This window comes from Hetaerina americana, unplaced genomic scaffold (assembly GCF_022747635.1).
Source record: "Hetaerina americana unplaced genomic scaffold, ioHetAmer1.1.p SCAF_10, whole genome shotgun sequence".
NCBI classification, from domain to species: domain Eukaryota; kingdom Metazoa; phylum Arthropoda; class Insecta; order Odonata; family Calopterygidae; genus Hetaerina; species Hetaerina americana.
Genome location: NW_027286070.1, coordinates 73,780,560 through 73,792,642, shown reverse-complemented (window position 1 = coordinate 73,792,642; position 12,083 = coordinate 73,780,560). Strand labels below are relative to the sequence as shown.

Below are 12,083 nucleotides of genomic sequence, written 5' to 3'. Positions count from 1 at the left end.
TTATTTGATTTATTCATTTCGGAAAAATATTTATTTTTTGTAATCTAATGGATTGAACGATACGTTAATATTGCATCCTGTTACATGTCAAAAGAACTGAGTGTGTCGCCAAAGACGCGCATCAAATACGCATGACTGAACTCAGACTTATAAGTCTGGAAGCATAAATACTCCTCCAAGAACTTCCCGCGAAACGGTTCGGATTAAATATATCATGACATGAAATACTCATGGGTTTCATGGTTGCATTTATCTTTTTCTTGGGTGCTCAATGGTTGGTGACGTAGACTCGCGGCACCATCTTGAGAGAGGGAACTGTCTTCTTGGGGGCGCGTTGAGGGGGTGCATCTTTGCCTCGCTTCGACAATGTCTATTCCTTGCTGAATCATCGCTCCAATTTCCCAGCATAAAGTCTTTTGTGTATTATTGCATTCAGGTAAATCGTATATTTAGGGGGTGATGTGGTAATCCAGTGGGAAGAGCGCTGCTTTCCTGGGCCCAGGGTTCGACTCCGGGTGAGGCTTATGGGGCCCCTCAGCTTCAAAGAAACTCTGTGATTTTTTGGACCCCGCGAAACCCCAGGGAATGAAATAAACATAAAATAAAAACAAGAAAATAGATTTCGGAGTACCGCTCCCTCATCGGCGGGCAGGCACTGATTCTCATTGTGTGTTCACTGGTACACATTGACAATGGCTTGTATTAAGCATTCTCCAATGTGCGTAGACAGTGGAACAGAAATATTATTCGAGAGAGACTACATTTTTCGAGTGCCTCCAAGTACGCATTGGCATGGAGTGGAGTATGTGAAGAGGAGAGAGGGTAGGTCTTGTCTTAAGGGCGAGGGCGCTGATAAGGAAGGCTTGCGGCTGGAAGGGGATGCGGGAAGAGGGGTTAGGGGTGAGTGATCGGCGCAGGTATTTGGCGAAGGATGCCTTGCCGCTTGTGCGAGCGGTGGAGCTTCTTAATTTTTTCTTCGCCTTTGAAATAGAAAGAGCAAAACTTGATGCTATTGTTGTGGTCGTATTTTTTGGCGTTGCGGGAAAGAGGCGAAATATGTCTCCTAATGATGTATGTCATCCACGTTTTAAAGAAGTTATCCAAGTTCTGAAGTCATTACGTATTGTCATCAAGCTAGAACAAACATAAGAGGCTTCTTTCCCAACTCCCCGATTTGCCTTCCTCTTTTCCTCCCTTCCGCCAATATAAAATCACTGCACCGTCGCTAATGCTTCGAATCTCGCGCATTTCATTTATTTATGTGTCGTGTGTCTTATGTGATTATCTCGCCTTTGATAACCTATTATCGTATATTAACAATTCCTTGGTAATTCCACGAATCGACGTATTCTAGAGAATTTATTGAGTAGATTTAGGCGTGATGTGGTGTAATCCGAACATAATAAAGAAAAGATAGTAAGTTATCTACTGGATAAGTTAAACAGTTATATTAAACTTATCTGGTGGGAAATTGTTTCTATCATCTGCTTACTAAATGACATAGTTTCAGGCGTAACATGGTGGAAGTCCTTCATGATAATAGAAGACACTCTGCTTTTCCGTTTAGATTTTTTTTATTACGACCAAGGTTTCTTTATAGAATCTTTCTTCATCATCTTTGCAGCGTAACATCTTCAACCTGAAGATGTTACGCTCTTACGAACCCTAGGCCATAATAAAAAAATTCCATGTGGAAAAGCGAAGGGTCTTCTTTCATCAAGTTCTCTTTACTGGAGAATTTAAGCATAAGAGCAAAGCATGTAGCAAGCTTTCGGGCAAAGGTTGGTGGAAAATTTGGAAAGGATTTGGAAAGTATGTGGATTCCAAGTAGAAAAAAGTTTCCTTGTCGTTAATTTGAAGCACAGACCTTCGATTTTCCTATCTATAACCTCAAATAAAGAGCCTCTATAGATATTATTTACGCAAGAAAGTTGCAGTTAGAGCAATTTTTCGAAACTATCTCACGAGAGCAAGAAGTATTTAAATCATAACTCTGTTAGAATCAATTTCATTCAATTAATGTTTATTGTTCAATGTTCCGAGTTGTAATTTTTGTATAACCTTTTAACTAATCTGCCATTCGAAGAGAGAGAGAGAGAGAGAGATAATGCGCATTTGTTGATAGGAGAAACCGGTTCCTGGTCTGCTTTACAGTCTGATTCTCCACCTCACCCACCATCGATGCTCAAAATCCATAAAGAGACCTCTAACGCCTCTCTCTCTCTGTCTCTCTCCTAGATGTTGACGCGTCGGAATTTCATTCACCTTTCTCCCTCTCTCTCCCTCCTTCCCGCAGATTCGGTGCCTCGAGACCGCAGAGGAGAGAAGAGGAGAGAGAGAGAGAGGAGGGCCCCGGCTTCATCTTCGCCCCTGCCCCTCTCTCCCACACCCCCCTCCACTCCCCTCCACATCCCCATCCCATCGGCCACGGGCCCCGCATCGCACCGGCAGTCGCTCGCTCGCCGCCCCCTCCGTCGAGGCGCCTCTCCGCGGGGATAAGAGTGTCTTCGGAGGAGCGAAGGAGAGAACAGCCCCCACCGATGGCGGTCACCCGGTGCTTCCTCTGCTGCTGCCTTTTTTCCCCCCTCCCCCTCCTCCTCCTCGCCTTCCAAGCCGCCGCGGCCCACCGGGAGCACAAGGTCAGCCAATTCATCTTTCGGCGGGACGAGCACTAACAGCCCCTCCCACTCTTTTTAACTCTCTCTCTTTTCACTCCCCCCCCCTTTTGCCTCCCTCCCTCTCTTCTTCATTCCCCGCCCCTCACCTTTTGGGGGCCTCCCTCTTCACCCCCCCATTCCCCCTCGCCCCTCGGGCCCGTGTGTTTGATTCATTGCGCTCCTCCCGGACGCGCGTGAACGTGATCGATGGCCTCGAAGGGCGTGAATCTCCGGAGGATGCGCGCTGTTGTCGGTCCCGCGTGTGGTGCGGTGTTTTGGGTCTCCTCCCGGCCAACCTCCGCCCCGGGCGCTGCCCTCCCATAGTTTTCGTTTTCCACTCAATGGGAAGGAATGACTTCGCGGGATCGCGTTAAAAAAATTGTAGATGGGGAAAAATCAAAATTAAAAAAAAATTAATCTAAAAAATTTGAATTTGGAAGTCTAATTTTTTTCAAAAAAATCTTTTAATGTATTGAACTCATATTTCAATGACGACTAAACATTGACTGGAAATTAGTGAGAAGGCCGATGTTTTTTTTAAAGAAGCTAACATCAAACTATTTGGTTTGATTGCATCGTTAAACATACTTAAATTTCTCGAAACTATGTATCAATTCTAAATAGAAATGTTTTTCGTTTCCAATATTTTTCATTCGCACGACTCGTTAAACGATTCCCTGCAATGTTACTCGACGGAACGGCGTTGAATGTGTAATTTTTGAATTAGGGACTTAAGTCGAAAAACGTTTCGGTACGCTGCTCCTAGTGATTTCACCCGCGTCATTGTTATTCGGACGTCAGCGAATCATAGTGCGGCCTCGACCGTCCAGATTTTCGTTTCGTGAGGTACGCAGGTGATGCTTCTTCGTGACGCTGCGCTCAGAGAGAGAGAGACCCGACCTTCAAAAAACTACGTCGGGCAACCCTTGAGTCTGTTTTGGCACGTGTGTACGTTAGGGTTCAACTCGGACTAATCCTAGGGCGTGTACACGAAGGCGCACATTCAGGGTACTAGCCAAGTTCCCTCTTCCCCTCATCTCACTGCGACTTCCTACCAAGTTTTAACGTTACTTGTGGACGATTGTGTGGTTTTTCTTCGTCTGATTAAAAATTCAAAATTTGGGAAATATCATCTGTCGCGGTGTGCGTGAGTAAGGAAAACTGACCAAATATTTGAGTGGTCAAGGGCACGATTATATTTTTGGAGATGTTATTAAAAGTTTGATGCTCCGACTACAGACTTCACGTCACATCAATGCACATTTTTCTTGCAAAACCACACGAAAACACATCCCACGGGTGGGAGTCGAATGGGCATCCCGAGGTAATTATGGAGTACACTACAAGTTAACCTTGCAAAAAGGTGACGTCAGTATATTATATCAGTGTTCGCTTCATGCATCCACAAGTTTCCGTAACGTAATAACTCTAGCAAAGTAATCAGTGTTTACCAAATGAGATGACCAACGCTTACGAATAGAAATTGGATGTGTTGTGGTCCGGAGCTGTGAAATGTAGGAGGGTCGTCTAGGCCTAAACCGAGCATAAAATTGTGAGTATCATCCTCTCCGTATAGTTAAGTGTACATCCCGATCCATAATTGTGAAATCATGTGCCCTGGTACACTTAGAAGATATAGAGAATGTTTTATTGCTTTCTGTGAGACGTAGAATGCGGACACTTTGTTTTTTGGAGCCCCTAATCTTAACTAGTTAAGACCACCGGCACATCCAGCTCTGATTTACCTTGCAAGAGACAGAATAAATGCACGAGATGATCTTTCCCCTTTCAACTTCAATGCTTTATCTTATTTTTCCGATGCTAGCTGAACGAAATATTAATTACACGGCAATCAGAACCCATCTTGCTGTAAGAAATAATAAAGCCAACGCAATGTTTAGAATCCTTTATGCATATGTCTCTCGTGATCTTTCGTTCGTATTTGGTGTCACCATCATCAATTTGCATTCTATGCCAAGTGGCATTCCAATATATATATATATATATATATATATATATATATATATATATATATATATATATATATATATATATCCCACCCCGGACTACAACCTTGACGTGGTGGAAGGGCTTGTGCGTTCCGATGACCCCTAGAGCTGCTCTGGCGGGAGTAATAATTATTGCTCCTGGTAGGGTCACCATGCCAGATAGGTCAAAGTTTAGGAGCCAGACGAAAGGTAGTCCACGCAGCGTCTGTTCCTCAGTGAGGCGGCTGCAATGGCGTCTGACCCCAGTGGGGCGGCCAGTAAGTGATGGTGTCACGTTAAAAACACTATTGAGGAAGGCAACGGGAAACCACCTCAATTATCATTCCTAAGATAAACATGATGGACTATACAGATATTTTGAGTCCTGGCAACTACGGGGCTCGGCCCAATCGGCCGTGTGTCGTGCCCGGCAGCGGGGGAGGCAAGGCTTCCGCAGTCGTCATCCCACGAAACCCTTGCAAGGGAAAACCGGCTGCAGCAGGAAAGAAGACGCAGAAGAAGAGGACCAAAATAGTTAAAATAGGAACGTGGAATGTTAGGACAATGATGAGGACGAGGACATTGGAGAATGTTAAGCGAGAGATGGAAAGGGGAAATATAGATATTTTAGGTCTATACGAGGTGAGATGGAAAGATAGCGGGGATTACTGGAGCGATAAGTATAGAATAATATACAGCGGTGGGGACGAGACCCAACGAGGGGTTGCCATAGTATTAAATGAAGAGGTAGGAAGAAGCGTAGTCAACATAGAGCAGGTAACGGATAGAATACTACTAGTAGAGATGAAAGCAGAACCGACGAACTTGGTTATTATTCAGGTATACATGCCACCGAGCAACCATAAGGAAGAAGAGTTGATAGTAGTGATGGTGAGGAATAGTTGATTGATAGTGATGGGGGATTGGAATGCGACGGTAGGCGAAGGAAGAGATGATGACGAGGTCGGGGACTACGGTTTAGGCATGAGGAATGACCGCTGGGAGAAACCAGTTGAGTTTTGCAGGAGACAGGGCTTAGTCATCACCAACACTTGGTTTAGACACCACAAAAGACGCAGTTATACATGGAAAATGCCAGGTGACTCAGAAAGGTATCAGCTACATTATATGACACAGGTTTAGGAACAGTGTGATGAATTCGCACAGCTTCCCGGGAGCGGATTCGGACTCTGCCACAATTTAGTTGTTATGAAATGTAGCGTCCGTTTCAAAAAGATAAGGCAGGGGCGGCCAGTTAGAAAATGGAATGTAGAAGCATTAAATGGTTTGAAAAGGAAGGGATACAAACAGGCGGTAGAGGAAATCATGGAGGATGGTAAAGAGCCGCAAAAGACACTATGGGAACCGTTAATGGGAAAAGGACAAGGAAACCTAGGATCACGGATGGGATGATTTCAAAGATGGATGAGCAGCGAAAATGGAAGAATGTCAATACAGAATTAGGCAAAATGAAGTACAAAGAATTAAACAATGAATTGAGGCGGGCAACAAATAAAGCAAAGGAAGCATGGTGGAAGACGCAATGCGAGGATATGGAAAGTCTGCAGAGGAAGGGTGAAATCGGTGCGCTGTACAGCAAAGTTAAATCTTTATCGGGAAGTAAGGGAGATCAACGATAGCAGTTAGAGCTGAGGCAGGTAAGGTAATAGTTGACACAGGAAAGATCCAAGAGAGATGGAAGGAATATGTGAAAGAACTGTATAGTAAAGAGCTTAGACCAACAAAGTTAGACATAGAAAAGGAATGGGACGTAGAGGATGATAGCTTAGGTCCAGGCATACTAGACAATGAGATTGAAAGGGCATTAAGGGAGATGAAACTAAATAAGGCCGTGGGGGTGGATAACATTCCCGTGGAGCTTATAAAATGCTTAGGAAAATGTGGGAGGAAGAGGCTATATGGGCTGATCCGTAGTATTTATGAGGAGGGAATCTGTCCGGAAGACTTAGTGAGATCAGTTTTAGTTCCTATTCCGAAAAAGGTAAAGGCTACATCATGTGAGGACTACAGGACAATTAGTTTGATAGCCCACGTAGCTAAAGTTGTTCTTAGGATCATAAACAAAAGGATAGAGGGTAGGGCAAATGATTACTTAGGGGATGATCAGTTTGGGTTTAGGAAGGGGAGAGGTACGCGTGATACCATTACAGTAATGAGATTATTAATCGGGAGGAATATAGAACACAACCAGGAGGTATTTGCCTGTTTCGTAGATTTCGAAAAAGCGTTTGATAGAGTGAATTGGGAAAATCTAATGAGTATTCTGCAGAAAATAGGAATAAATTGGAGGGAAAGGAGGCTAATCCGCAACTTGTACATGTCTCAGACTGCTCACGTGCGAGTGGGGAACGGGGAGTCCGGTTGGGCAGTGTTAGGAAGAGGTGTAAGGCAGGGTTGCCCATTATCACCGTTGGTGTTAAACCTGTATGCAGAGGAAATGATTAAAGAGGCATGGGAAGAACTGGAGGTAGGAATGAAAGTGGGCGGGGAATTCGTAAAATCAGTTAGGTTTGCTGATGACCAAGCTTTAGTTTGTCATTCAGCCAAAGGCTGCAAGCATTGCTGAGTGAATTGGAAATTCAGTGCGACAGGTATGGGATGAGAATCGATATTGATAAAACAAAGGTTATGCAATTTTCTAGAAAGAAAAAGGCTAAGCTTAACATTAAAATAGGAGGGCAAAAACTAGAGCAGGAAGAACAGTTCACGTATCTCGGAAGTGTTTTGGACCAACACGGTCAAAGTAGTAAGGACGTAAGGAGAAGAAATGCGCTAGGCAAAGAGGCTTTCACAAGGAGGAGGGAGTTGATGACGGGGACGTTGAGTAAGGATGTTAAGAAAGTACTCGCAAAAACTTTGATATGGAGCGTAGCTACGTACGGTGCGGAAACGTGGTCATTGAAGCAGGAGGATAGACGTAGGCTGGAGGCTTTTGAAATGTGGGTGTGTGGAGAAGAATGGAGAAGGTGAAAGAAAACAAATGAGGAAGTACTTGGTATGGTGGGCGAAGAGAGGGGTTTGTTGGGAGAAATCCTGTGGAGGCAGGAAAAGTGGATGAAGGGGGTATTGACCGGCAGTGGGATGTTGAAGACTGTAATAGAGGGGAGAATGTTAGGCAAACGAGGAAAGGGAAGGAACAGGATAGGGGTGTTGGACGGGATGAAGGGAGGAAGAAAGTACTCAGAGATGAAGAGGGACCTGGTATTGAGTAGGATGATGGATTTTGTGTTTTATTGGGATTAATAAAATGTTTGTTTGGTAGTTTTGTCCATCCAAAAACCTACCTTAACCGGTAGATTGCCTTAAAAAAATATATATATGTATATTTATACATAAATATATATATGTTATATATATATTTATATATATCTATTTCTTCAGGTAGCTTTTGGAATTATAAAAAAAATGTAAATTTAAACGTTTGTTATGGTTTCCAAAAGGAATAATTGAGTAGCTGTTGAAGAATTAACTTGGGTATTTGAAGAAATAGATGCATACGTGCCTGCTGGACGGGTCGTTATGATTGCACATTGGATGGGAGAGTACATTATGAAACCTCTTTTCTGATTCCATTCTTTGCCTTTGAATTATCGTTTGCGTAATCTTTTGGAGCTTGGTTCATTAAAAATCCTGATCTCGTTGACTTGATTGAATATATTGAAGTCGAACAATCTTAATGACTTTGCTTTAATGACCACCATTTATTCCGTAATAATCTTTATCGTTCAATTGTTTTTCCGAGAGTGCGATTTAATTGAAACATTTGATCGCAGTCAATGAACATGTATTTTGCAGCATTAAATTTTCATCTTTATTGTTTAAACTGTTTTTATATATTTCCCCTCACAGCTTGTCACAGGATTATTATATTCTCAAGTGTCTGGCGATCGGACTAACTAGTTTGCAGTCCTAGTTTAATTAAAAATATTTTACCAAGCTTGACTGGTTAGTTTTACCAAGCATTGCCATAGATAGTGCATGATGATGATGACTTTCAGAAGACCCCGCATTTAAATAATTATCATTTAAAAAACTGCGGAGAAATAAGCCTCTTGTGCAACTTTTGAGCGCTATCAAATGGTTATGGTTACCATTCGAAGCGATTTCTCCAATGTAAGTACTTAATGCATAGAAATACATTGAATCATGAATTGAATCTAGCCATGCATGAGCCTTTTGCAGCTTCCTCTCGAAGCAGTCACCGCAACATTCCACACGTACATACTTGCGGTTGGTTTAATGGGCCGCCCTAGAGCATGAATCATGATCGCTATAAAATGTGGCCGTGATTTACAGCGTTTATTGCTTTCAGCGAGCCTCTCTTTCCTCTGGGAACCCACGTCGCTTCTCTGCGAAGGCTGCTCTCTAATTTGAGCGAATGAAATCGCAGCCCAACTTCCTCCGGTGCTCTCATATCCTGCCCGATGCGCCGCGCGTATTTTACAAAATAAATTTCCCTCGAGATTTGCAATTTCAGTGAACCAATGGACGATCGGTGATATTTTAGCGCGCATTTCTTCTGAAATGGTACGAGATCACACAATTCAGCGTTATAAATGCCTCGCACGTGAAAGCTGTGGCCATTTCTTTTTCTAAATTCCCTGTTTCAGTCCTCCGGGTGGTGGGCGAAGAAACTCGACGTTCCAGGCGTAGGCTCCATAGCGAGACCCTTGACACTAACCTTCAAGGCTTTGAGCCCTAGAAATAGCACTCGTATAAATAGCACATGTTTCGTTCCTTAAGGTTTTGGGATATATGCGTGTGTGTGTGTGCGTTTTCTTTTTTATTTTGGTGGGAGCACAAGTATTTCGAGACTTTTCAATCATTAGAATGGACAAGAACGTAACCAATTCATGTCCGCTTTGTACGAGATTCCACACCGGAGATGCATCTTTCATGCGTGAAATACGAATGCTCTCCATTTCAACACGGAGGACATTGTGTCCTCATTCATGACAACATTCGATGAGTTCAAGCGATGATCCCCGAACGACGAAGCGAGAGAGCTTCGCTGCAATCGAGGGGGATTTCGCCACACGAACGTTCATACACTCACAAAGTCTGGCCAATAAATGCGCGAACTGGTGCAATCTGTCCGCCATAACGCGGGCTGTATAGTCCCTTAGCCCACTATAGCGGCGCTAGTTGCCTGAGACCAAATGAGCCGACTGTACTTGGCAGATCGTCGAGCTCTGCGTATGGCACAGTTATGTTAATTTCTGTTTTCCTTGTTTTTAGTGTTTGTCGAAAATGGAAATTGACGAAATCAGGGAACGACGAGTCAACATCAAGTATTTTATTGAAGTGCGGTAAAATTTATCAATAAACAACTGAAATGTTGACAGCTGTTTACAATGACAATGCTCTGAAAACATCCGTTTTCAAAAGGAATAAGCGTTTTCAAGATGCCGACAAGACGCCACGGGCGATGCAAGGCCGGGACGACCTTCAAACACCTTTTCTGACGACAACATTGATCGTGTGCGGTCCCTTGTCTTTACCGATCGTCGAAAAACTGTCCGAATGATATCTGATGAACTGAATTTTGAAAAATCAACAGTGCACGCTATTTTAACCGAACGTGATGGATGGATTCTTCACCATGACAACGGACCTGCGCATTCGGCATTGATTGTTCGCCTGTCTCTGGCGAAGTATTCAATCACCTTGATCCTAGATCGTCCTCCTTATTCGCCAGATCTCGCCCCCCCCCGGCGACTTCCGATTCCTATTCCCAAAATGCAATAATTAAAAGAGGGGACATACCGCTGGACACAAGATGTGGAAGACACAATAAAGCAAGAAACGACGAGAAAACTAAAAGGCCTAACTGCCTTGAGGACTTCCAAGGGGACTTTAATAAACTGTGGAAAAGAAGAAGATGGAATAACAAGGCATAGCAACGAATGGAGAGTACTTTGAAGAGGGGGACAGAATCGATATGGACTAAATGTTGCAAAATTAAGATTTTTAATGGCCTCAGTTCGCGTATTTATTGGCCAGACCTCGTATACAGGGCGCGGCAACATGACTTCCTTTTTCCAAACGTAAAACGCTTTCAAAACACGCAGTAATGTTGTCGCGCTCTGTGATAGTACGAGTGTGTGGTTATCCTGAATGGCATGCTACCCATCCGTCAATCGCCCCAGATCACCTGGCTGTTTTGGTCCAAGCCTCTCCCTGCCCCCACTGACCACCCGACTCCTCCCCCCCCCCATTCCCCCGTCCCGCGCAACGTCTCGCCCGAAACCGTTTTCTCCGTTTCGTCGCAGACTGAAGTTAGTGAATGGTCTTCGTTGGACATCATTGACGCTGTTGAACTTTCCCGACAACCATTGCCCGGAGTTTTCTCGTTTCGCCTAGTTCACTTCTATATACATCTACACACTACCCCGCAAGCCGTCAAGCATGGACGTGTGGCAAGGGGTGTTAGGTCACCAGCCATCCTACTTCTATTCCGCTGTTTCCTCGCACACGTGGCGCCCCGCGAACACCCGATGAGGAGCGATGGGACACAGTTCATGCGACAGCCGTCATTATCCGCATGACCAATGATACACTGTTAGTAATTACTCCACTCACTACCCTGAGAAGATATAGACGAGGAAACCCATTGGAAGGGCGGTCTCACATGCAACGCACTGATTACCAGATAGCATTCTCCTCATGAAGACTGGAAAATTCACAAATGCATTGCCCCTGGACATTTATTTGCGCGGCAACTCAGCAACCGACCGTAGGGGTGTGACGTGGGGTGTTGGGACGTAAAGGGGGATGTAATGTCCCAACTGTTTCCGCCTGTGCCCAGCCATTTCTGCCCTAAGTGTTTCCCTCCTCGAGTTTTTACAGGGAATAATGCATGCAGAAAACGAATGCTTGAATACATCCGTTCGGCAGGGTATCGCGCTTATTTTTTGACAATTGTCTATCCTTGCGATTTAATTGGAAGGCTGCATTGCATCTCCTATTTCGGATGCTAAAACCACACGATTGGTATCTATTCAATAGTTTTAATCTTGTTTTGAGTCTTCGCACATCGAAGGATTCCCATCTCAGATCTTGTAGTAAATGTGCGACGAATTTTGTTCTTTTGTCCGAATGTTTGACGTGTCAAGGGCGCTCCTTATCTGTCACTTGTTCAGGTCTGTAAACAGTTCTTTTTTAATTGACCCAACTAGATCGCCGCATACTCAATTGGTGTCTGAATTATGTGTAATTGTACGTCTCATTCAGTTTTTCATCGATATCTTTTCGAGCTTTAAGTCAGTGCGCATGTGTTTTCCCCATGTAAGATTTGTTGCAATGGCGAAGCCTAGTATTTTACGTGGTCTGTAACATTCATCCGAGCATCTTTAACCGTGTAATTTCGTATATTCTGCTCGTGTTTCTTTATTGTTTAAGAACGCATGTCTTATGT

At 43.9% G+C, this 12,083-nt stretch overlaps 1 protein-coding gene across 1 annotated transcript in view; it reads left to right on the top strand.

The window, feature by feature from the left end:
* The window catches only part of LOC139700371 (uncharacterized), a 108,317-nt gene that overhangs the window by 76,994 nt on the left and 19,240 nt on the right, over positions 1-12,083 (top strand). Inside the window, exon 2 of the mRNA XM_071599010.1 lies at positions 2,297-2,639. Within this exon, the coding sequence (XP_071455111.1) occupies positions 2,541-2,639 (99 nt within the window). The 5' untranslated portion in view covers positions 2,297-2,540. The remainder of the gene's footprint in view (positions 1-2,296; positions 2,640-12,083) is intronic.